This window comes from Seriola aureovittata, chromosome 7, assembly GCF_021018895.1.
Source record: "Seriola aureovittata isolate HTS-2021-v1 ecotype China chromosome 7, ASM2101889v1, whole genome shotgun sequence".
Taxonomy (NCBI): domain Eukaryota; kingdom Metazoa; phylum Chordata; class Actinopteri; order Carangiformes; family Carangidae; genus Seriola; species Seriola aureovittata.
The window spans coordinates 1743226-1764738 of NC_079370.1; the positions used below are offsets into that span (position 1 = coordinate 1743226).

Consider the following 21513-nt stretch of genomic DNA (forward strand, 5'->3'; position numbering starts at 1 on the left):
TACCTCTAACCCTTTAATTTACGCAGGAAATCTGACCCTCCCCAACACTCACAACCAATACTTATGACATCTCATCTACACTGTACCAATAACTGGCCGCTCTGACATTGCACTGATGAACAAAGGGACTGTACAAATACTAGACTGGTAACTTCAGCTGAACCACACTTGAACTATACTACGACACCCTTTCCACAACATGTCCAAATAATATAGTACAACATGTGTAACCGTGCACAGAGACAGAACTGTTGTCCTCTGCACATGGCAAAATTTATTTTTGATGAAACTATTGACCTCATTAATTAGAATTAAATAAACAATAAATCCAGGGCGAGGAAAAAAAATGAAAGTGTCCAAATAGTCCCTAAGTTTGCAACGTTTCACACAACAGTTTCTGACCTCTGTATCGACAGGCTTGTGTAACAGCAGACAGCATTAGCATTAAAGGCCAAGTCCTTCTACTCCATAACTGTATTCTCCACATGATTCATGAAACATATAAGGGACCAAATATAAGAGTATTCTGGTACTTGTGATAAGAAGCAAAGTGAAACAAGATAATCCCTTTTCCATAGTAGGCAGGAGGGGGCGTATGTTCTAGTACATGGTTCTCGGCAACGCAGTTGACTGTTCAAGGAAGTACTTTATGGGTCATCAAGAGATCACAACACTAGTCGTATACCAAGTGAAAATAGTTGTATAGCATGGCTGCAAGCAAGGATGACAAATTCTACTAAAAAATTCTCCACCTGTTTAACTAACTCACAGTGTCTGAGCGCACAGTCAATGCCAGAAACGTGTCACTTGTCAAAAACATCACGTCTGACAGGCTCGTGAATGCTGCGTGTCATCCCATTCTGTGAAAGCTTGCTGCAGCATTATTAATGTTGACAACATATCTGACAAACAGAGAGGATTCTGTCATTAGCGGCCGCTAATTCATGCATAATGAAAAACGCTGAGGATTATTCTAATTTTCCTGCATAGTAATATGCAGTCTGTGGAAGTTTGCGTGGGGGTTTTTTGGTTCCAGTAGAGCATCTCGCAGAGTCATAATGAGATTAAATGAGTGCAGTTAGCTTAGCACATGTCAATATGCTCATGGATATGGTGAGAGCACATTAAACAATTTACCACGCCTGTGCATCACTCAGTTTAATGGAAATTAAGAAAAAAACAAAAACAAGTGGTGAATATACAAAAAGCTAATGTTATTTTATTAGTTATTTTACTGTTTTGTGATGTTCTGACATGTGAATCAGTCAAGGCTGTGTGCCAACCTGTTTCATTAATCTGGTTAGCGAAACCGATTGCAAACAATTCCTCGTACCTCTTTGAGAGTGCGTCTTGTTTGTCTGTCTGCATGTGTCTCAGCTCCAAGAAGCCATAAATTAATTGCACTCTCTGTCAGACTCTAATTTTAAGGTTGATTAGTAGAATTACAAGATAAATATGCTTGGAAATCAAATCTAATACTCTGACAGGACAAATGATAAAAGGTACAGAGAATGTACCTCAGTATTTACTCAAGTGTTTTACAAGCAAAGGAACAGTCTTGCGGGGTTTTGTTATTAAGTCCAAAGCAATCAATTAAAGATTTAATACTGTTTCACAGCAGCTTAGGTGTACCAACAAAACATGGCATGTTGCTTTGAACAAAAAGCTAAAATGTTGACACGACAAATTAGCAGTTTCTATGCATGAAATTATATTTTTCATTTTTATAGTGAACTGGATTCTCCATAAACAGACATGTAACAGGGAGAAAAACTTCCTTTGTTTACTGACATGTTTATCTCTAGTGAATTTGTGGTGCTACTAATATTATGACTAATGAATACAAATGATGGTTGAGAGCCGTTAAAATGTGTTATGTTGTCTGTAACACAGGAAAACAAAATCTAGGCAAAAAGATTTCTATTTAATTTTTCCCCTGATTAAATGCCATTCAGTGTCAGTGCAGAAGATTCTCCACTGAGTCTTTGTACATTGGCTAACTATAGTTATACTGACAGGAAACTAGACTCAATATCCAGGCAAGAACAAAGTCAAGTCAAGTCCCAACTGAAACAAATCTCAAAACTTTGTGATGTCAAGACCAAAAGCAGACTCAAACATGAATGTAACACTGCCTGACAAATAGCCATGATAATAACCTAATTATAGACATAAAGCATATACCCATTCTGCGAAAGTTAATTGGTATTGTTTGGTGCAACTTCAGTAAGTCGGGCATTGTCCCGGACCACTGCAGTAAAGGAACTGAGCTGGAAGGCAACGCTTTAGATCTACCATTCAATCTACCTCCACCACTCAGCTCTGGTTATGAGCTTTGGGTAGTGACCAAAATAAAGAATGCGGTCCCTGAAATGGGTTTTTCTCTGTATGGTGGTTGGGCTCACCCTTATTTAGTAGATAGGGTAAGTAGCTCGGACATCCGGAGGGAGCTCAGAGTAGAACCACTGCTCCTCTGGTGTCTGGACTCCCTTGCTTAACCTGCTGCCACCGTGACCAGACTCTATAAAAATGGCAAAAAATTGATGGAAATGGATCTCACAGAATGCTGAAGATATAAATCTTGTTGGTATCTACAGAAGGTTGGTTTATATGTAAACAAGTGAACCCACCCATACACCTGACAGGTGTGTCCCAACAGTTAAGTCAAAATTTATTTACTGATCTAAAATGTGGTCCATGCTCCAAACACTGCATGTAATACTGCATCAAGTCGTTTGTTGCTGTTGATGAAAATAGAGCTTCAACATGCAGCTCAGTTCTCCAGAATATATTGGCATACAAAACTTGATGGCGTAAGATATAAGTCCATATATTGAAAATGTACAGTATGTCTCTTCACATAGTCTTCATTTGAACGGGTGCTCTGCCAGAAACTGCTAAGTGGCTTCCAGCGAATTCATGAAATAAAAGGAAAGGCAGCACTCCAAAAAACCATAATCCAAAAAATAGGTCAAGAGGAAGCTCAGATAAAGGCTTATATGACAAAACGCATTAGTCTGATGTTAGCCATTAAAAAAGGTTTCATTTTTAAAATAAGTTCTATGGAGTGTTGCTTTCATGTATTTAATGTTTCAACAGATTCATAACCAGAATCATGATAAATGAACAGTGTGAAAGTTGAGCAGAATAATAGCATACGATACATTTTCAGTGTGCTATTCAGTGTGTAATAGCACAAAATAAAATGATGAACTGATTATGTGCAGAAGACACACAATAGTTCTGAGTATTTAGTTAGTTCACCTGCCAGCTCAAATACACCCCACAGACAAAAAAAAAATAACATTTTGTTTCTTTGGACTTCATACAGAATAGTGTAAGAATGCATCACTTCCAAGAAAGTACAGCTTAAACTGAATACTTAATTTGTTCATTTAGATCTCCAGTAGCTGACACCTACTACTAACTATTTGACAATGAGGTAACTGGTGGTTGAGATTTTTATACTATGGTTTTCATGCAAAAACGTAACAACACAACTAGGCATCGGACGATATGAAAATTTCAGGTCATGATTATCCTGGCCAAAATAATTGCGATAATTATGGAAATATGCTTTGAACTCTGCTGCCCTAAAACATAACGAAATCACTTTATTTTTCTCCTTTTTTGTATAATACTGAAATACTGAATTATAGATTTATAAATGCTGTAGATGGTAATTTCTGCATGCATACAGCCTACTAAATGATCAAACTTACATTTATAGTTGTTGTTGCTGTTGACAAATACATGCACTGCCATGTTATGTGTACTTGCAACGAGATTTCCTTTCAAATAGAATAAAGTTTAATTGATTTGAACTATTACTTATGAGCGACGGCCAGATTATTGTTACAGTTAAAGATTGAAGGACGAGCTGCGCTAAACTGCGGAGATGTCAAGGGTGAAACTCATTAGCTATTTAGCTACTTAGCTACTTAGCTAACGCCGCCTAGATAACGTTAGCTCAGTACACTGCTCACCGAAACGTCACAAAACGTTCACAACACAACGAACATTTACATATACGTCAACGTTAGTATAACGTAACCAACACTAAAGTACGTTACGTTAAGTAACGGTAACTTACAGTAACGTGAGTTAATTTTACCTGTAGTTCGGCGAACACGGCTAAATGGTCGTCGCGGAGATGGGGGTTCAAATTGGCGGTGTTGGACCTTCTGCCGCCAGTTCTGCGGGTGGGCGACTCATTTTCATGTTCCACTTCTTTTCCCTACGCTTGTGGATTCATGTTTTACACACACAGAGTTTTGAGACAAACTTTTTTCCTGTAGTGATGTCAACTGTGACTAAGTGTGTCAAAAAAAAAATCAATATTTTCACTGAAGCTGTGTATCGAGGCTTGATTCGTTCTATCAAAATCACGTGACCAATGACGTCGGACGCTTCATTTCACGCACACACACACACATACCCACGTGACTGCTTCTAACTGATTAAAAATGCGCGAAAAGCGGTGCAACTTCGTGAATTGTCGAGTTGTATTGTGGATCGCTGTATTACAAATTTGTGCGTGATGCCTTTGCGTGAGTACTGCGGTGGTTCACCTGGTACAACACCTTTCATACAAGGTTGAGCCATCTGGCGGCGGGCCGGGCTCGAGTCCGATCTAAGGCCCATTGCTAAATGTCTTCCCTTCTCCCTTTCTTTTTACTCGATGATTTCATGAGTTTTACTTGTTTATGAAAGATAAATTGTCCAAATCAGAAATGGAAAATGTTATCTTTTTTTCTGTTATTTGGAGTATGTGGTGGATCTGTTTTATTTATTCATTTAATTATTTATTTGTGTATCATTTTATTTATTGATTCATTCATTCATGTATTCATCTATCCATTAATTATTGCTTCAAGGACATCCATGTGTTGGTCGGTTATGAAACGTTCTTTTTCTCACATTGACCAGCCGATCTCCCCATTGAGCTCTGATTTGAAAAGCTTTCAGGAAATGAACCATTTTTTCATACATGTGTTGAAAGCCTTGCTGGTTCGGAAAGCTTAACTTCGCCACCACTGGGTTACAATAGGCAAGCCGGGCCTAGACAGCATTTTCAAGTAACTTGTGAGGATATTAACCATTATTCCCATTCACGATTATCCCGATTATGGAAATTCACCACAATCGATTTATTGTAAGTGTTTTTTATTGTGATAAAAATCATATATAGTCCCATTCCTAAACGTATGTATCTTTCTTCCTTCAGAGTCAGATATTTTGGCTTGCCAAAGTCCATTCTTCTTCATTATGTCAAAAATGCACTCCAATCAAACTGAAACATTTTAGGGTTACAAAGTTTTCACCAGACAGCTGAGATATATATTTAAACAGAAATAATGATTATGATGATGATGATGATGATGATGATGGGGAAACACTATACCAGTAAAAAAAACATCTTCCATATTACATTGCTTTAATTTCCTTGAGTACATTAAGGAAAACTTCGACACAAACTTTCCCATCCGGTTGCTTCATGGACGCCAGCTTCCAGGCCTCCTCAAAGGTCTCCTCAGAAATATTCACACCCACATTCCTGAAGATCTCTGCAATCTGTGAAGAACAGGATGAAAGGTGTCTGACAAAAAACCTATTGCACAAAAAAAATAAATAATAATAATAATAAAAAAGGTTCCCCAGGAGATGAACTTTCAATGAAGTCTTAAGAGTTCAGAGACTTACTGATTATGTAATGTTGCAGATTATTATCTAATAGAGCACAAAACATGAAAGACTGTCTACTGCTGAGATGAAATTGTGTAAAGTGAAAACTGTGTAAAGATTATAACTTTCCAGTGTCAGGGAGAGTGATGTTGACAGTTACAACTGTTTTATCATGGAGGCTGAATACATGTATTTCAAGTCGCTTGAGACAAAACCACCTGCCAAATGAATGTTATGTATGCAGTGGAATAGAACACAGTGAAATTGTTTAAACAACATTGCCATCATTAATGCTGCTAGTAAAACCTATGCGTTCCTGCTATGACCAGAAAAAATTGTCTGCTATGAATAAAGTATATAACTAACATGAGTCTCATTCATCACCTATTCATTTTTCAAAAAAGGTTCACTTGGTCAATAATAATTAAATCTTAATTTCACACACATCAGAAACAGCCAATGATATAAAAGAATTTCTGATAGAATATCTACCCTGTTGTGGCTTCCCGTTATTTATTCACAGTATTTCTAATTTTCTATTTAGGTACACTGTACTACTGATCTGGTGCATGGTGCGTACCTCACTCTTGGTGCGAGGACAGAGCAAGTGTTCCTCATGAACACCCTGGAGAGCGTGGACTGATGGATGCAGAAGTTTTGCAGCTGTGGATGTATTGCCGTAGTTAGTAGTGTCGCTGACTCTCTTGATGGGTGGAGCTGGAAGGTCAGAGCGCACAGACGGGATCCCATATGTGCGACTGTCTATGTGAGCGAGACCAGATGATGAGTAAGGATTTTAAGGAGGTGGGAATGAATGAAATGTAAATAAGTTAAACTGTAAAGCTGTTGTATATCAGTCACAGACAGATGATGTCCTCAAAGTGCAGAGCAAATTTAAGTATGTTTACACAATTATGACTCAATTATGACTATGAAAATGATGATAGAAACTAACTACATCAATTCATCTTAATAAGTTCACTTATCTTATTTATTCCACAATGGTGATTTCACTTGTGTCACGATTGTGTCATTAAGATATTTGCATATAAGGAGCTGTGTCTGCATATTGCTGTTTCTGTCTTTTTCACCATTGACATACACCCTTGATCATACTATGTTGTTAACCACAAATCCCAAAGGTTAAGAAAAATGTGAAATGGTGATACTACAATCATTTTCATGTCTACAGTCTGCACATTGTGTGTGGATGTGCATGCTAATGTAGTGTGCAACATACTTATCACAGCAAATCACTATTGCTGACTTACTTGATGTGAGCGAACGATCACTGATAGCCCCGATGAAGGAGGAGGAGGTGATGAAGTGGTCTGGGACTGCCTTGTGTCGCCTTAGGGTCCTGAGAGTCTTCTTTGCGCTGCCTTGCTCTACGGGCTCCAAGTCCTCAGGTTTAATCAAGGCCTGAGAGGCAGGAAGCTGTTCTGATTCTGACAGAGGCTTCCTCTCTGTGTTAGCTGGAGCTGCACTGGTCTGACGCTCTGCAAGAGACAAAAGATACAAAATCTGTTCCTGAAAATTAGCCTACCGGTAGCCTCTGCATCACCCTGGTGCACAATAAAATCAAACTTAGGCTATTGAGTCTATTGTTATTTTTTTGCAGTCTAATTCAGTACCTGAGCAGGGGAATTTAATGAATAAAAATATATGTGAAGCAAAATGGCCCTAAAGAGCATTCTCACTTTAAGGTTAAAAAATCAAATCCTCTCGTAGCATTATAGTAAATAAATTGATTCCTTACGATACATTTAACTGACCGTTCGTTATGATGTCTTGCTCCTGAGTGTTGATGAGCATCTTGTCCTTCCAGTTGAGGAAGTTAGCAAACTCCAAGAAATTTATCAGTCCGTCTTTGTCCGTGTCACAGTAATCCATCAGGTCATCCAGGACCGGCCCACTAACATCCAGCTGGAACTGACGGCACACTGCCCGCAGGTCCTCTTTATCAATCATTCCCTTGCCTTTCTAGTGATTTACATAAAGAGATACACATGGAAAGGCTCACCAACTACAGAGTGAATTATAATAGCATTGTTACTTTATCCCATCTTAACACTGGGGTCACACAACTAGCTTTATCTCAAACCTTGCAACTGGCCTTTCTCACAGCTGACTGTCAAACACAGATGTAACCAATAACATCAATAATGGCTGCCTGGGACAAAACAGAAAAAGGCTTTTCCTGCTTTGACAAGTAAAAATGTTCACTGTGAGAAAGGATTATGCTCAGCTTCCTTTGGTCATTCTTTGGTATACTAAATGTGTTATTTTAAGTGTGATGAGTTAAATAGTAAGCAGATTGAAAATACAGGTCAATAGCATTGTGTGACCCTGCCTGTGGTCACTCCGTTTATACAGTACCTTGTCATAATGTCTGAATGCCTGCAGCAGGGAGGGGAAGTTGTGGAAGTTGACCTTCTTGAGGTGGTGTCGCACTGTGTTGACAAGGCTGCGCTGTCTGTCTCGACCTCTCACATACTGCCCTGGCTCCGTGGAGTGGATTGTTTCTCCAACACCTGTGCAAGAAGCAGGCAAGATATTGTATGCTGTCTCCAGCATGTGTATATCTTACATATTCCAATATACAACCCAGGGATTATATATTTTTTACAGAAACTCATGAATACCAAATTCATCCAGCGGTAGGAGAATTCCAAAGGTATGATCTGGTGGAACGTTCAAGGAATTTCCTCTCCTGAAACAATGGGTTTGTAGAGAGGATGAAGTTCAACATTAATTAGTCAAGTTTAGTCAGAGGCCACAGGATTGGTCAGAGGAAGTATGAACCTACGTCTTGTTCGCTTTGTAAATTTGTGTCTCCATCTTTTCCCTGTTCCCAGATCTCTTCCAAACAGTCTTTGGATTGTAAAACCTGTGGCATAATAATATGAGTGAAAGATTTTTAAATTACATACATACTGAATGGAAACACAATGTTATGGAAATTAACAACAAAACCTAAGTTTGTGGCCAATTTATTTCAGCACTTACTTCTGTGTCTCCCCAAGCCAGCGGAGAGTTTTGCCAAGATTACGGCCATCATTAAAATGAGGTGTGAGGATACCAAACCTGCTGTCTTTACTGTATCGACTCCAGTCATATTTCCTATCAATCCGCTCACCTGAAGAAGAGTAAGATGATTTTATTCTCGTGAAAAACAGACACCACATTTCAATATGATCCATAAAATTTAACAAATAAAAAGTTGGGGGTAATAGTAAAAGCCTTATACATGACATGATTTTTTCCATTCCTCTTACCAACAAAATAGGCATTGTGGCTACGAACATAAGCCTCGTGTCCCTCCTGAGATTCCCTCTCCACCTCCTCAGCTTTTTTTGAAGGGTTAATAATCTCCCACACATCCAACCCTGGACAAAAAGCTCCTCATTTCAGTAAAATGACACCTACTCTTATGTTTAATATTTACAACATAACATTTAAAAACAAATCAGAACACTTTAAGGGACTACTAGCATAATTGCAGAGTTGACCCATTTTTAATAAGAGTAGATAAATATTAGCTGGTTCATGTTACAGTATTTGTATCTTACCAGATTTAAGCATATTTTCCTTTTTAAAAAATTGTTATCTTATTTAATGTTATACCTACCTTTAACCATTTTAATACCAAAGGTACTTTTGTCATTATACCAGGTAGGAAGTCCAATATGCTGATCATGTGATCTTCCTAAAGGTGCTCTCTGACTGGAAGCGTACACTACTTCACTCAGGTCTTGTAACTTCTTTTGGAGCAAGGTCTTTTTGGGAGGATTAAGCAAGCTTCTGCTCTGTTGAAATCACATCACACACAATCATAAAAACAAAGAGCCACATCTGGGGTAGTAAAAACTCTCCTTATTGTCCCTTTAACCCTTAGGGAGGTGTGTATGTATGTGTGTGTGTGTGTGTGTGGTACTCACGGTGAGGGATGATTTGGTCTTGATGCCATGAACAAGAGTGCTGGCAACATCTGGATCATTTGCTTTGCCTGAGTGCACTCTGATAGCTCCTGGTTCTGGTTGGATGCTGTTGCGAAATTTCCTTATCACAGGCGGGGTAGAGGGCTGCAAAGTAAAAAATGTTAATATGGGTTATCAGAGAAAGTGAACATGCATCTTCAAAATTTACTTCAAATTATATTCATACATACACTTTTCCAAAGCACCCTGAGATAAACCCCAGTGGTGGTATGTTACTAAGTACATTTACTCAAGTACTGTCCTTAAATTGAGTTATTTATAATTTTGAGTATTCCCATTTTATATTATGTTATACTTCTACTTTACTGCATTTCAGATGAAATATTGTACTACTTACCCCACTACTTTAATTTGACAGTTTTAATTATTTTGCAAATTCAGATTATTCATACAAAAAATAATAAACTCATTAATTATTCTGTATTCCTATGGTAAAAGCAACACAGCAGTATATAACCTTTACGAGCTGCAACATTAGTGATACTTAATGCATGAACAATTATAACCCAATAATATATGTAATTCTGAAATTAGCCATTCTGCATTATGAGTATTTATACTTTACTATTTCTACTACTACTTTGTACTTGAAAGCAAGACTTGTAATGCAGTATTTCTACACTATGGTATTGCTACTTTTACATTTTTGAGTAGCTACCCCCTCCACCACTGGACTTACCCTTGCCACTTCTTGTAAGCAGCTCTTTGCCCTGTCTCCCGCAGGTACTAGTTTTCCGGCCTGGTGGTAAAAGAAAATAAAAAATTATATAGACAAAGACAAAGGTTTATTTAGATAAAACGCCCCAGACTCAGTATAGCTGGGACTATGGCAACGTTAGCTCGCTAGCATTATTTTAAAGTTGACTTACCGCCGGTATGTGTGGACATCTATCTCTATATTTCAATTGGTAAGAGGTATTTCCGCCAGTCATGTTCATATTGAATTCACATGTAGCAGTAACAGACGAAATCACTTTTTGCTAGTCTTAATTCTTTCTCCCTGGGGATAATTTGCACAGGTTTCTAGTGTCACACCAAGTTCTTCAGAAGACGCTGAGTTGTGCACCTGTTTGACTTCCGTTGCCAGGCAACAACATTTTACCAAAGTCCTTACACCGTCTCTGCTTCCGTTCAATTCAAAATACTATGACACTGTGTTTGAAAATACTTTAGGGTGAATATAATATAAAGTTATCGTTGTGGTAATTATTTTTATTTAGAAACAGACTGTTTTAAACCACATATTAACGTTAACAAATTCCCTCTTTTCGACCTATATACTGGTGAGAGTCTGGATCTTGATAATAATTTTTTTTTTTTTTACGGCTGTGTTTTGTGGTTATTTGGAAAGGCACGTACCAGTAAATTGGGAATAGATGCTTACATATGATTGGTCCGTCGCGCTGATACGTAGGCGGATTGTCAATTCTAGTCATACGATCTGTCATCATCCTTCGTACAATGCGAAAAGGGAAGTTGAAAGAAGTGGGAGAGGGACATCGCAGAGCCTTATGAAATCTAACGTTACAGTTGCAGGCTTGGTACTGGATACACTGTGAACAGACACTGAAGTGCCACAAATATTGTCCTGGAGACAACATTCACATTAACTAGCTTCCTCTTTTTGGCAGGTGAGTAGCTAATATTAGCGTTAGCTGGCTGGCTAATGGCTATCCAGAGGGCTCCTCCCGATGCGGGTAGAGCTAAACAACGTTAGCCAGCCCAGTGTCTATTATCTGGCTAGCTAACGTTAGCTAACCGATACTGGAAGGGCCAAGCTAGTTAGCATAGTGAGTAAACGTTGTTCGGCAGGTGAATCCGAATGAGTCATCATGTTTAGATCATTAGCATATTGATGTTCAAAATAACAAACATCCGCGACCCTGTTTAGTCCACTGATTGATAAGGTAGGTCACTGATCTAACGTCATGCAGCTAACGTTAGCTAGCTGTCACTAGCTGTACACACCCAAACCTACATCATCTGTGTTTTGGCATTCTCAAACGCTATATAAATGTCAGATCTAAGTAGTGTGTATACGCGTGGTGTGTAATGGGCTACCTAGATTTAAACTAGCGTTACAGAGGTTAGATTACGTTTTAATATAGACAGAGATCTGTTTTGAGCTAGCTGTTGCTACCGCTAACAGTCGTTACTCTGCTAATTTGAGCCAGTCAGCAACAACATAACAGGTTATTTGTGGTTAACTGTGTGTCGTAATGCGATTTCGACGAAGTTGAAAACAATTATTTTTGGACTCATACTCTGTGTTTACTTGGTTGCTGATTAAAAAAAAATAAAAAGATATGCCCCAGTTAGAGATGTAATCTGTTCCTAACTGGTTAATATGGTTGGTGTTGCTGTTCACCTTCAATCTACAGATCCGGGCATGGAAAACATTTCCCCACATATATGCCCCGACTCGTGTCATTACTAATCTCCTTTGTAACAGTCAGTCTCACAGAACTTAAGGCTACAAGCAGGAGTTGCCAGAGGTTTGTTGTTGCAGATTTTCAGAGCTACACCGCCAGGTCAACTTTTTTTCTAGAGGGTGAACTTATAAAAGCACAGGTGAGAAACTTTGGCAACTTTGAAAGCAGAAGTTCAGATGTTCTTCGCCTGCCAACATGTTGTGCTTAATGTCAGGTGGAAAATTGACTTTCAATGTCTGCCAAACTCTAGTATGTTTTTGCTATACCTGTTTTACTTATTTCCTTAGCTACTTATTATGGAAAGCAAACACCTATTGTTTAAAGAGGAAAGACTGTGTGGCTGGTAATTTGAAACTTTTGTTGACTCTGTGTCTGTAGTGAATTACAGTAAATTTCCCTCTATGGTCACTGTTTTATATTTGTAACTATGGCCTCTGAATCTGGACTGCTTAAAAAGAAATATTGTAAAACCACACCATGCTATAATGTTAAAATTCCTATACACTTTATAAGTATGACAATGCGCATAAATGTTGTTTCTAATAGACAACCACTTATTCTGAAAGCTTTTACTCCAGTAGTACAATAAGTATTTTTTTTCTGCCTGAAACTGTGACATAAAGTATGCCATATTATATCTTAAAATCTGAATTATTCTATGAATGGACTTGATTTAACAGTGCCAACATATGGGTAGAGAAGAATTAACAACTACAACTGCATCTGTGTTTCAGTTGCTGTATGCTATCAGCAGCGTGTGCAGCACATGAATTGCTTCGTTGTTATAATCATGACTCGTAGTTTGAGACCATAAAATGTCAAAATATATGTGTAATTTACTAATAAACAGTAAATCTGTAAATTTCTATTGTAACCAAAATTATGTCCCGACATGTTTGAGTCATTTTGATTTTTATTATGTGACAGTGAAAATGCTTTCTGTTCTCTCTCCTGTACAGGTATTTTCTGAAGTTTTTCACAGTACATCTGTGCCCAGAGGAAGAGAGCAGACGGTGTGACATGGCAAGTAGAGGTGGAGCTACACGACCCAATGGGCCAAACACAGGCAACAAGATTTGTCAGTTCAAACTTGTGCTTTTAGGAGAGTCAGCGGTGGGGAAGTCCAGTCTTGTACTTCGTTTCGTCAAGGGACAGTTTCACGAATTCCAAGAGAGCACAATCGGAGGTATGCATCTTACTAGACTTACTTTTATTCAAATTCTTGTCATGGCGAGACTTGCAGTGAATCACACAACTGGAATAAGCATTAAATATGTAGATCATGTTCATAATGACACAAACAAATAGCTGTTAAAAGGGCCATGTTTTCTGAACAGTAAATAGAGAGAAAAAAAGTGGCAATGAAATAAGCATTTGTGATTCCAGAGTATAGGAAATATTACTAAGAACGGAGGAAATCAGTTTACAGTTGAAGATGAATATGAATATGAACAGAGTACTGTAGGAATAATCAGGTGAATTCCCAGACATCTACCCTTAGTTCCTGGTCCAGTGGTTTCCATAAGGTTAACATTTACATAATCTTACACTTATTAGTGACTGGCAAACACACTGCTGAACAGAAATAGCATAATTCAATCAAATTCCATCCATTCCATTGCATTGTTATTCTCACTTCTCACTGTTAGTCTTCCAACTCACCTGAGGCCAAATGAAAACACCTGAACATCTGTAAAATCTCACACACTTAAGAGCACACAAGGCAAATGTACAGTTAAAGTGATAACTAAGGTTATCTAGTCAAACACCCTGAAGAACCATTAAAAAAACATAATAGGGTCTGGGTAAAGCCATAACTGGAGAGGTGCAGTCAGTGGACAGTGATGGCCTAAAGGTTTGTGACCTGAAGGTCGCTGGTTCAATCCCCAGACCAGAAGGATAAGTCAGCCCTGAGTAAAAATAGGTGAATTCCACCCAACTTAATACCGGCACCCATCTAGATTTTGTATGTTCTGCATAAAATGTGTTTGATATTACTTGGACCCTGTTTTCCAAATGTGGAAATGTGGACTAAGTCAAGCATATAATCCCCTTGTGTGTCTCCAGCATTGGTCTTAAATTATTACCTCACAGAAAGACATTTTGTGCAGCTCAGTTGCTACAGGCCCATTTGTCACTGGCTCCTCTGCTTTGTGCCCCTGCAGCTGCCTTCCTGACTCAGACAGTATGTTTGGACGACACAACAGTCAAGTTTGAAATCTGGGACACAGCTGGTCAGGAGCGCTACCACAGTCTGGCTCCCATGTACTACAGAGGTGCCCAGGCGGCCATCGTGGTGTATGATATAACAAATGAGGTGAGTCAGGTGCAAGGTTTTCTGTCATTTGGTGGTTGTTACCATACCTGCTCTTACTAACTATAACAGAAACAAGATTGTTGTCGATGTTGAGAGGATGGTGGGGGTTTCCATCTTAAGTTTTCTTAGTCAATCCAAAAATAGAACCTTATTTTTGGTATCTTGAAGAATAAAGAGATGAGTCATCACTCAACAACCCTTCTGTAGACAATGTACAGTATAAAGACGTCATACCTACGTTAGTTACTTGACTCCATATTGGTCATATTGGTCTTGGAACCTCTACATAGTCTCTGTATTAGACAGCAAGTATCCACTTTTCACTGTCTTTTAGTTTTAGAAATGTTGCTTTCATCTGCAAGATGAAAACCTGTTGACATTTTCATTATTATAATGAGACTTTATTCCTTCTACTCTTTGATCAAAAGATAAGGAAAGGCCTAACCAGACATCATGGGAAGGCTACTCTTGTCCTCTTCTTTCAATCACATGGAACTTATTGTTATTTTCACTAACTGAGTCACCCCCCCACCCCCACCCCCTCATGTTTTGTTTGCCAGGAGTCATTTGTACGGGCGAAGAACTGGGTTAAAGAGCTTCAGAGACAAGCCAGTCCAAATATTGTAATAGCCCTGGCTGGGAACAAGGCTGATCTCGCAAACAAGAGAGCACTGGACTTCCAGGTTTGTCTTCTTCAAATCCTTTTGAATGAACTGAGGATGTAAACAGAGGCAGATAGATCATTACAAATAAACTGGAAGTTGTGTCAGTGTCTGTTGCAGTTATCATAAAATATTCACAGGGCCAATTATTATTTATGACAGGTTTTGACAGGAGAACACATTCTCTGTGTGATCACCAACCTGTGCGCCGCTCGTTTCCTCCACGTTTAGTGTTTCATCCATCCAGGATTTCAAACTGTGAAGTACTTAAAGTGATTTTAACTAATGGCTTCCTGATGTGGTTTCTTATTTAACAGGATGCACAGTCATACGCAGATGACAACAGCTTGCTTTTCATGGAAACATCAGCAAAGACCTCTATGAACGTGAATGAGATTTTCATGGCCATTGGTAAGTGTCTCTGCTGCGATACGTCCGAAGACTTTTAAAAGATATGAAGTGGATTATTGCTTGTGAACCTACTTGACAGAACTAGTCACTTCAACCCTGACACACTCAGCTGTGTGTTATAAGGATGGTTTATGCTCTGTCTTGTGTTTTCTGCTGGAGTACCCTTGAGCAACAGTAAAAGACAGCGGTTGTGCAGAGCATCTCTCATGTGAAAAAGTGAACGTTAAGGTTGAACAACAGATATACATAACTTTATGCAGGTAGTTGAAAGGTGCTTTGTGTAGTTTGTTAGATAAATAACAGATGTGATTCCCCATATTATAAGTGTAAACATGACTACAGATCCCAGAAATCCCTTTGTTTCCTCATCTCCCGTCATCACCATGTGAGTATAGTATGATAAAGTATGATGTGTTGGATGTGATTTACCCTTATCTGCCATTGCGAGAGACCCTTGCTTTAACCCACTTCAGGGAACGCTTCCTTCTGAGTCTGCATTTCACTGCCGGTTACATAATAATAGGTCGAGAACGCTTTCTCATTACAAAGCCTCCTCCAAATCCATCAGAGAAATGGGACCTGCCTTTGCCTGAATTCGGAGGACGCAACTGGCTTTACCAGTCAGTATCCCATAATACATTGCAAGGCAGTCAGTTTTTAGTGGTGCATTCAGTCTGTTCTCTTCAGCCCATAATCACTGGTACCTACCACTTTGCTGGCTGTTCAAGGGCAATCTCTTGATGATTGTTTTGGAAACAAAGGTGCAGTTTTTTTTTGGTCTCAACTGGGGAGGAGGCAGATTCTCAGCCGGGGTCTTCAGATCCTCTGAAGGACACTGTCCCGTTAGAAAGATGCAGCACTGAAAGCTTTAGCTACATTTGCATCAAATGATGTGTGTTTCTTTTTTACAATAAAGGAATCAAGCAGCTTTCATGCTAAATAAAGCCTGTCAGCTCACTGTGTAAAATGTAGTTTGAGGTATAACTAGTGGGGCCAATACACAGTTTGTCCACCAGAGAGTGCTGTCTTTTCACTACATATTCTTTACACCTATAGTCAACCCACTTATCTATTCTCAAGACTGTGTGAGCATGTACAGGCTGTGCTTGAGCTGCAACTAATGAATCAATTAGCAAAAAATGACCTGGCAACTATTTTTGATAAATGATTAATAATTCTTCAAGCAAAAATTGCAAAATGTTTTCTCAGATGTGAAGATTTGACACTTTTCTTTTCGTATGTGACAGTGAACTGAATGTTTTGGACTGTTGGTTGAATAAAACAAGCAAATGTGAGGAAGCTTAACTGGCACTTTTCACAGTTTTCTGACATTATACAGAGAAAATTATTAATCTCGAAAATAATCGGCAGGTTAATCGATAATTAAAATAATCACTGGTTGCAGCCCTACTCTCCTGAAAGCTTTGTTCCACCTGTTAGGATGAGAGAATTTTCGCTGTTTTAATTGTAGTTAGTTCATAGAGGAGGAAGAAGGAAAATTACTTCTGTTATGAAAACTACACACTGGGACCAGCATAGAGTCGTGTAGTGTACTAGAGTGGCTGTACAAGTACTGAAGAAAGTGTATTTGATGTTACTCTGTAAAATAAATGTTGGTGTCCTCACAGGCGTAGGGTCTCTACCTGTCTTATCAGATAGTCTTTGCTCTTGTCAACACTGACCTTATTGTTGTGTCATTGCAGCAAAGAAACTACCCAAGAACGAGCCTCAAGCTGCCGGAGCCAGTAGCGGGCGGAACCGGGGAGTGGACCTGACAGAGACGGCTCAGCCCACCAGCCGTCCCTGCTGCAGTAACTAACCCTGCTCTTCCTGCTCATCCTCCCCCCTCACTCTCTCTCACACACACACACACACACACACACACACACATCCCCCACTCTGACCCCTCCCCTCCACCCCCTCTCAACATCTGGACATCAGGCTCCTTGGCTCTCTGACGTCAGACCTGACCCTCACCCTCACTCCCCTGGATTAGCTAAAAGACTCTGTATAGCTGCATTTCTAATACCTTTTTTTTTTGTTGATGTTCTTTTTTTTTTCTTTTTTTCTTTTTTTTATTTACTTTTTTTAAGAAGTGTATATCAGTATAATGGATGCATGTATCACTACAACGCCTAAAAAGAAAAAAACAACACATTTTTGTTTCTCATTAAGTTGGAAGACTAACCCCATTTAAGAAAGCTGAGCGAGTGAGAAACCCGTGGACGTGTGATTGTGTCGTGTGTGAGTTTCCAAGAGTGATTTGCTGATGAGAAGGTGTAGCCTCATTTGTCACTTCACAGGGTCGACTGGATGCGAATTATGTTGCCTGTAATACTCTGCGTGTGTGCGGGTTAGGTTTTGCTCACAATCACAAGAAAACCAAATTGTTCCCATCGCGAGACGCCTGGCTTCTCAGACTGTTTGTTGTGAGGCACTGATGTGTCGAGCCAGTGCCAGGAAAGTCATTCAAACTGAGAACTCTTCCCTCCTCACATCTGTTACTGAAGAGAACATCTTCGTCCAAGGCTCCTAACGGAAAAGTGTGGAAAATAAATCTAGTGCTCTCCAGTTTTTTGAAAAAGTTGGAAACACACAAAAAGGTATTTTGAGAACATAGTAGAAAAACAGCCTTGATTCATGTCAGGCTTCTCATTATGTGCAACCAGTCAAATTTTGTTAGATATATATATATGAAAGCAAAAAATATGAATCTTCATCTTTAGAGCGACGCAGGCTTGTCACATTGCCGTACATCACATTAAACAACACGGCATTCACAGTGTGGAAAACATGGGAGTTTGGGAAAGTGTAGGAACATCAGGAACCAACATGAAACCAGTATGACAAGATATTTAAATTCAGCTTTCCTCTTCAACGAATGCTTTCATGCTGCAGCCTCATCGAGTTCATCGCAGAAGTCCCATGTCAGTTCTAAAACAGATCCGGCTTCAAATGAAAAAGAAAATCAACAGGAACTGTTGAACATCCTGCTTAGTGAGTCATCTTACAAAGACTTGAACGCACGACTAGTACTATGTTAAACTCTTGTTTTTGTTCATCCACTCTGTTTCTGTTCAGGCCAGTAGCTGACCTGCACCAATATGGGTGATCTGAATCAAGGGGGAGGGGGGGAGGGGTGGTGGTGGTGGTGGTGGTGGTGGGTGGTGGTTTTTAGAATAGAGTTCAGACAGCACACAAACAGAAAATTGGACTGCTACCCATTGTCACAAGTCTGTGGAAAAAAAATATACTCTAATGTTGTTATAGGGTGCAATGTTGCAATGTTGTCTTCTTCCTCCTTTAGTACAGCTTGCAGAGCTCACAAGCTCACCTGGAAATTTATCTAGAGATTCCGAACAATTGTACAGTTCAATATAGGTCTGCTTTTTTTCATTTCTTTTTTTTTTTTTTTTTTTTTTTAATTTTCATTCTAGACATTGTCACAAACTGGTCAAATGTTAAGCAGTGGTGGTCTTTTTAGGTATATGTAGTGTTATTAACAAAATCCCTATGTGGTGTCTTGTTACTTTTCTCAGAAATGGTCCATGGTCATGTTTGAAAGGAACTTTTATTTCATTGCACAGTGTTGATCATGTTTTAATTAATGATGACTGCCCTTCGATTTTATATGACAGACTGTATTGGACTTGCTAACCTACGGCTATAAACAGGTAGCATAATTAACCTAACTGGTGGTCTCTCTTACAGCTCAATGAATTTTAATGATGTAAAACAGCATTACTAGTGATGGGCTGATCAGTTTTGAGTGTCTGAATACAACTTAATAAATTCAATAAAGAGGTCTCTACGCCTTTTTGCTCTCAAGTGAAGTTTTGAAATAATTTCACACAAGATGTGTGTGTTTAATGAAACCACTTTTCATGATACTCAATCTATTGACAACCTTCAAATCCTGTGGTCTATGACCACAACTGAGATGTCTTTTGTCTGAGTGCAACAGTTTCAGAGTCGGTGTCTCTCTGGATGATGTGAAGATGAAGTTTCAATTAGAGCTTCACTAAGTTATTTATCATCCAACAGGACTGAGTCTAGAGCCATGCTAGCATCTCTTAAAAGGCTGTACTTAGACACAGCAGTGCTTTGAGCTGAAAGCTAACATTAGCATGCTAATAACCCCACAATGACAATGCTAGCATGCTATGTTTACCATTGTCACCATCTTAATTTAGCATGTTAGAATACTAGCATTTGCTAACTAACCAACTAACTCAAATTTAACACTAAAGTACAGTTTATGCTGTATTTAAATGTCATTAGTTTTGCAAGAATTTTGACCTGGTAGTACCAGATGAAATGGGAGCAAAATGCATTGCAATGTTTCACTCAGATCCACCTTTGTCACCTCATGGTGGCGCTAGAGGGAAGTTGGAATCACTAAAGTCAGCCGGCCTTATCTCCTGGATTCCAGATTTTCAACTGCTGGACCCTACTTGAAGACAATTTGTAATTGTGATCTTCATTTTTCATTATTTTATGACACTTTAAAGATTATGCAATGAAATTATAAGAAGGAACCCCCAACAATTTAGTATTGCACCTCTGTAAAAAAAGAAATGATGAGTGGTCAGAGTCTGAGATATCCTGACTTCTAGGTCCTAATATGACTCAAGCTCAAAAAATACTGGATCTTAGAATTCCCATAATGTAACTTGAAAGCTTTGTTTTGTTTTCCCTCCATCTGCTAAACACCCACATCTTTCAAACTTGACACTCCCTGATGGTAACTTTTTTTTTTAAGGTCAGTGTTTTAGTGGCCCAAGCCCAAATAACTGGTTATGTCACTGAGGGTATGTTAACTTCCCTTTATAACAATTCTAAAAGACTGTGTTGTACTGCCTTTAATAGGTAAACTGATAAACTATACTTCTAACCAAATTTTCCAATCTCTCTATTAGGCTCTGTTGTCTTTTCCAGGTCCTGTGTTTCCCACATATTTCCATCTTCTGCCTCTTCTCTCTGCTCTTGGCTGCCTTCCACCCAGACGCTTCAAACACTCCCCGTTCTCAAATTCCTCACTAGACGAGTTCTCTGAACTCGAGACCAGTCTGATCACATGTTTGGCAGAGACTCAAATCTCTGTGCAGAAATGACCTCCTGGTCCTGTCAATGACAGTCCTTACAACCTCATTAACAGCCTTGTTCATCCAGCACCACCCACACACCACTCGAAGCAAGAGGCAGTAGATAGAGGGGTTTTAAGGGTGTACCACATAGGGATCAATAACCAATTAAGCTCACGGTGACTAAGCGGCCAAGACCTCTTGTAGCCTTGATGATGTTCCTCCACTCTGCTGTGAATATCTAAAGGGTCAGTTCACCAATATTACAAAACATCGTCTCACTTAGCTCTAATGTGTAACCACCATAAAGAGACTTTCATTCACCCCCATAGAACTTTAATCTGGAGAAATAAAACCAAAACTTCTGGAGCTTCCCATCATATCAAATCTTCATTAGGAAACAGAGGGGGAAAAATGGAATACAGCTCCATGACAACTGGGCTCAACTCCCTCTGTTGATGAAGTTTTCTGATCATGTGATATGATTAAAATCCACAGAACAGGCTACTAAATGGACCTTGATGAGACAGTTTTCTCAATCATTGTTTCTAAGGTCAAAAACAAACTTTAAACCTAAACGATATATATGTAAAAAATACCACTTGAGAAGTAATCACTTCTGTGAACACTTCCAGCACATATGTTTTAGTATGTTTGTTGTGTGAGCAATTTGGGTGAACTGACCCTTTAAGGCCTCAGTTAGAGTCTTAATTTTTTAACATTTCAAGTTCAAAGGTTGGGGCTTATTGCATTATGAAAAAGCTTTAGAACACAGTATATTTTTAGTGCTAAACTTCCAGTCTTTTATTTTGCATGAAGCCATATCTTTTTGAATATTTTGATTGTAAGGAAAGAGGACTTTGACATCGACAATTTTACAAATACATAGCATGATAAACGTCGAGATACAAATTCACAAGC

At 38.9% G+C, this 21513-nt stretch overlaps 2 protein-coding genes across 3 annotated transcripts; one reads left to right on the forward strand and one right to left on the reverse strand.

The window, feature by feature from the left end:
• Positions 1-136: 136 nt before the first annotated feature.
• On the reverse strand, positions 137-11016 carry efhb (EF-hand domain family, member B). 2 transcript variants are annotated; one of them, XR_008828226.1, is made up of 14 exons: positions 10556-11016; positions 10366-10425; positions 9627-9770; positions 9317-9494; positions 8964-9074; positions 8695-8824; positions 8495-8575; positions 8331-8398; positions 8065-8219; positions 7461-7668; positions 6957-7184; positions 6266-6447; positions 4115-5574; positions 137-2521 (listed from the first exon to the last, which is right to left on the reverse strand). XR_008828226.1 is itself a non-coding variant. In XM_056380472.1 (13 exons), exons 1-13 carry the CDS (start codon positions 10622-10624, stop codon positions 5428-5430), a joined length of 1761 nt encoding a protein of 586 aa, XP_056236447.1. In that variant the 5' UTR covers positions 10625-11016; the 3' UTR covers positions 137-5427. The 2 variants fall into 2 exon arrangements, 1 of the variants encoding a protein (XP_056236447.1); XM_056380472.1 differs by having other exon boundaries at positions 137-5574.
• A 143-nt stretch (positions 11017-11159) lies between these two features.
• Positions 11160-19336, forward strand: rab5ab (RAB5A, member RAS oncogene family, b). Its single transcript, XM_056380475.1, has 6 exons — positions 11160-11317; positions 13078-13304; positions 14284-14435; positions 14996-15118; positions 15415-15508; positions 17212-19336. Exons 2-6 carry the CDS (start codon positions 13139-13141, stop codon positions 17325-17327), a joined length of 651 nt encoding a protein of 216 aa, XP_056236450.1. The 5' UTR covers positions 11160-11317; positions 13078-13138; the 3' UTR covers positions 17328-19336.
• Positions 19337-21513: the final 2177 nt, after the last annotated feature.

Excerpts from the sequence above, each read along its gene's own strand:
- rab5ab (XM_056380475.1), top strand. The coding sequence starts at position 13,139 with ATGGCAAGTAGAGGTGGAGCTACACGACCCAATGGGCCAAACACAGGC. Across the intron at positions 13,305-14,283 it reads CCAAGAGAGCACAATCGGAG|CTGCCTTCCTGACTCAGACA; the intron begins GTATGCATCTTA and ends GTGCCCCTGCAG. Across the intron at positions 14,436-14,995 it reads TGTATGATATAACAAATGAG|GAGTCATTTGTACGGGCGAA; the intron begins GTGAGTCAGGTG and ends TTTGTTTGCCAG.
- efhb (XM_056380472.1), bottom strand. The coding sequence starts at position 10,624 with ATGAACATGACTGGCGGAAATACCTCTTACCAATTGAAATATAGAGAT. Across the intron at positions 10,426-10,555 it reads GATGTCCACACATACCGGCG|GCCGGAAAACTAGTACCTGC; the intron begins GTAAGTCAACTT and ends TTTTACCACCAG. Across the intron at positions 9,075-9,316 it reads TGGTATTAAAATGGTTAAAG|GGTTGGATGTGTGGGAGATT; the intron begins GTAGGTATAACA and ends CTTTTTGTCCAG.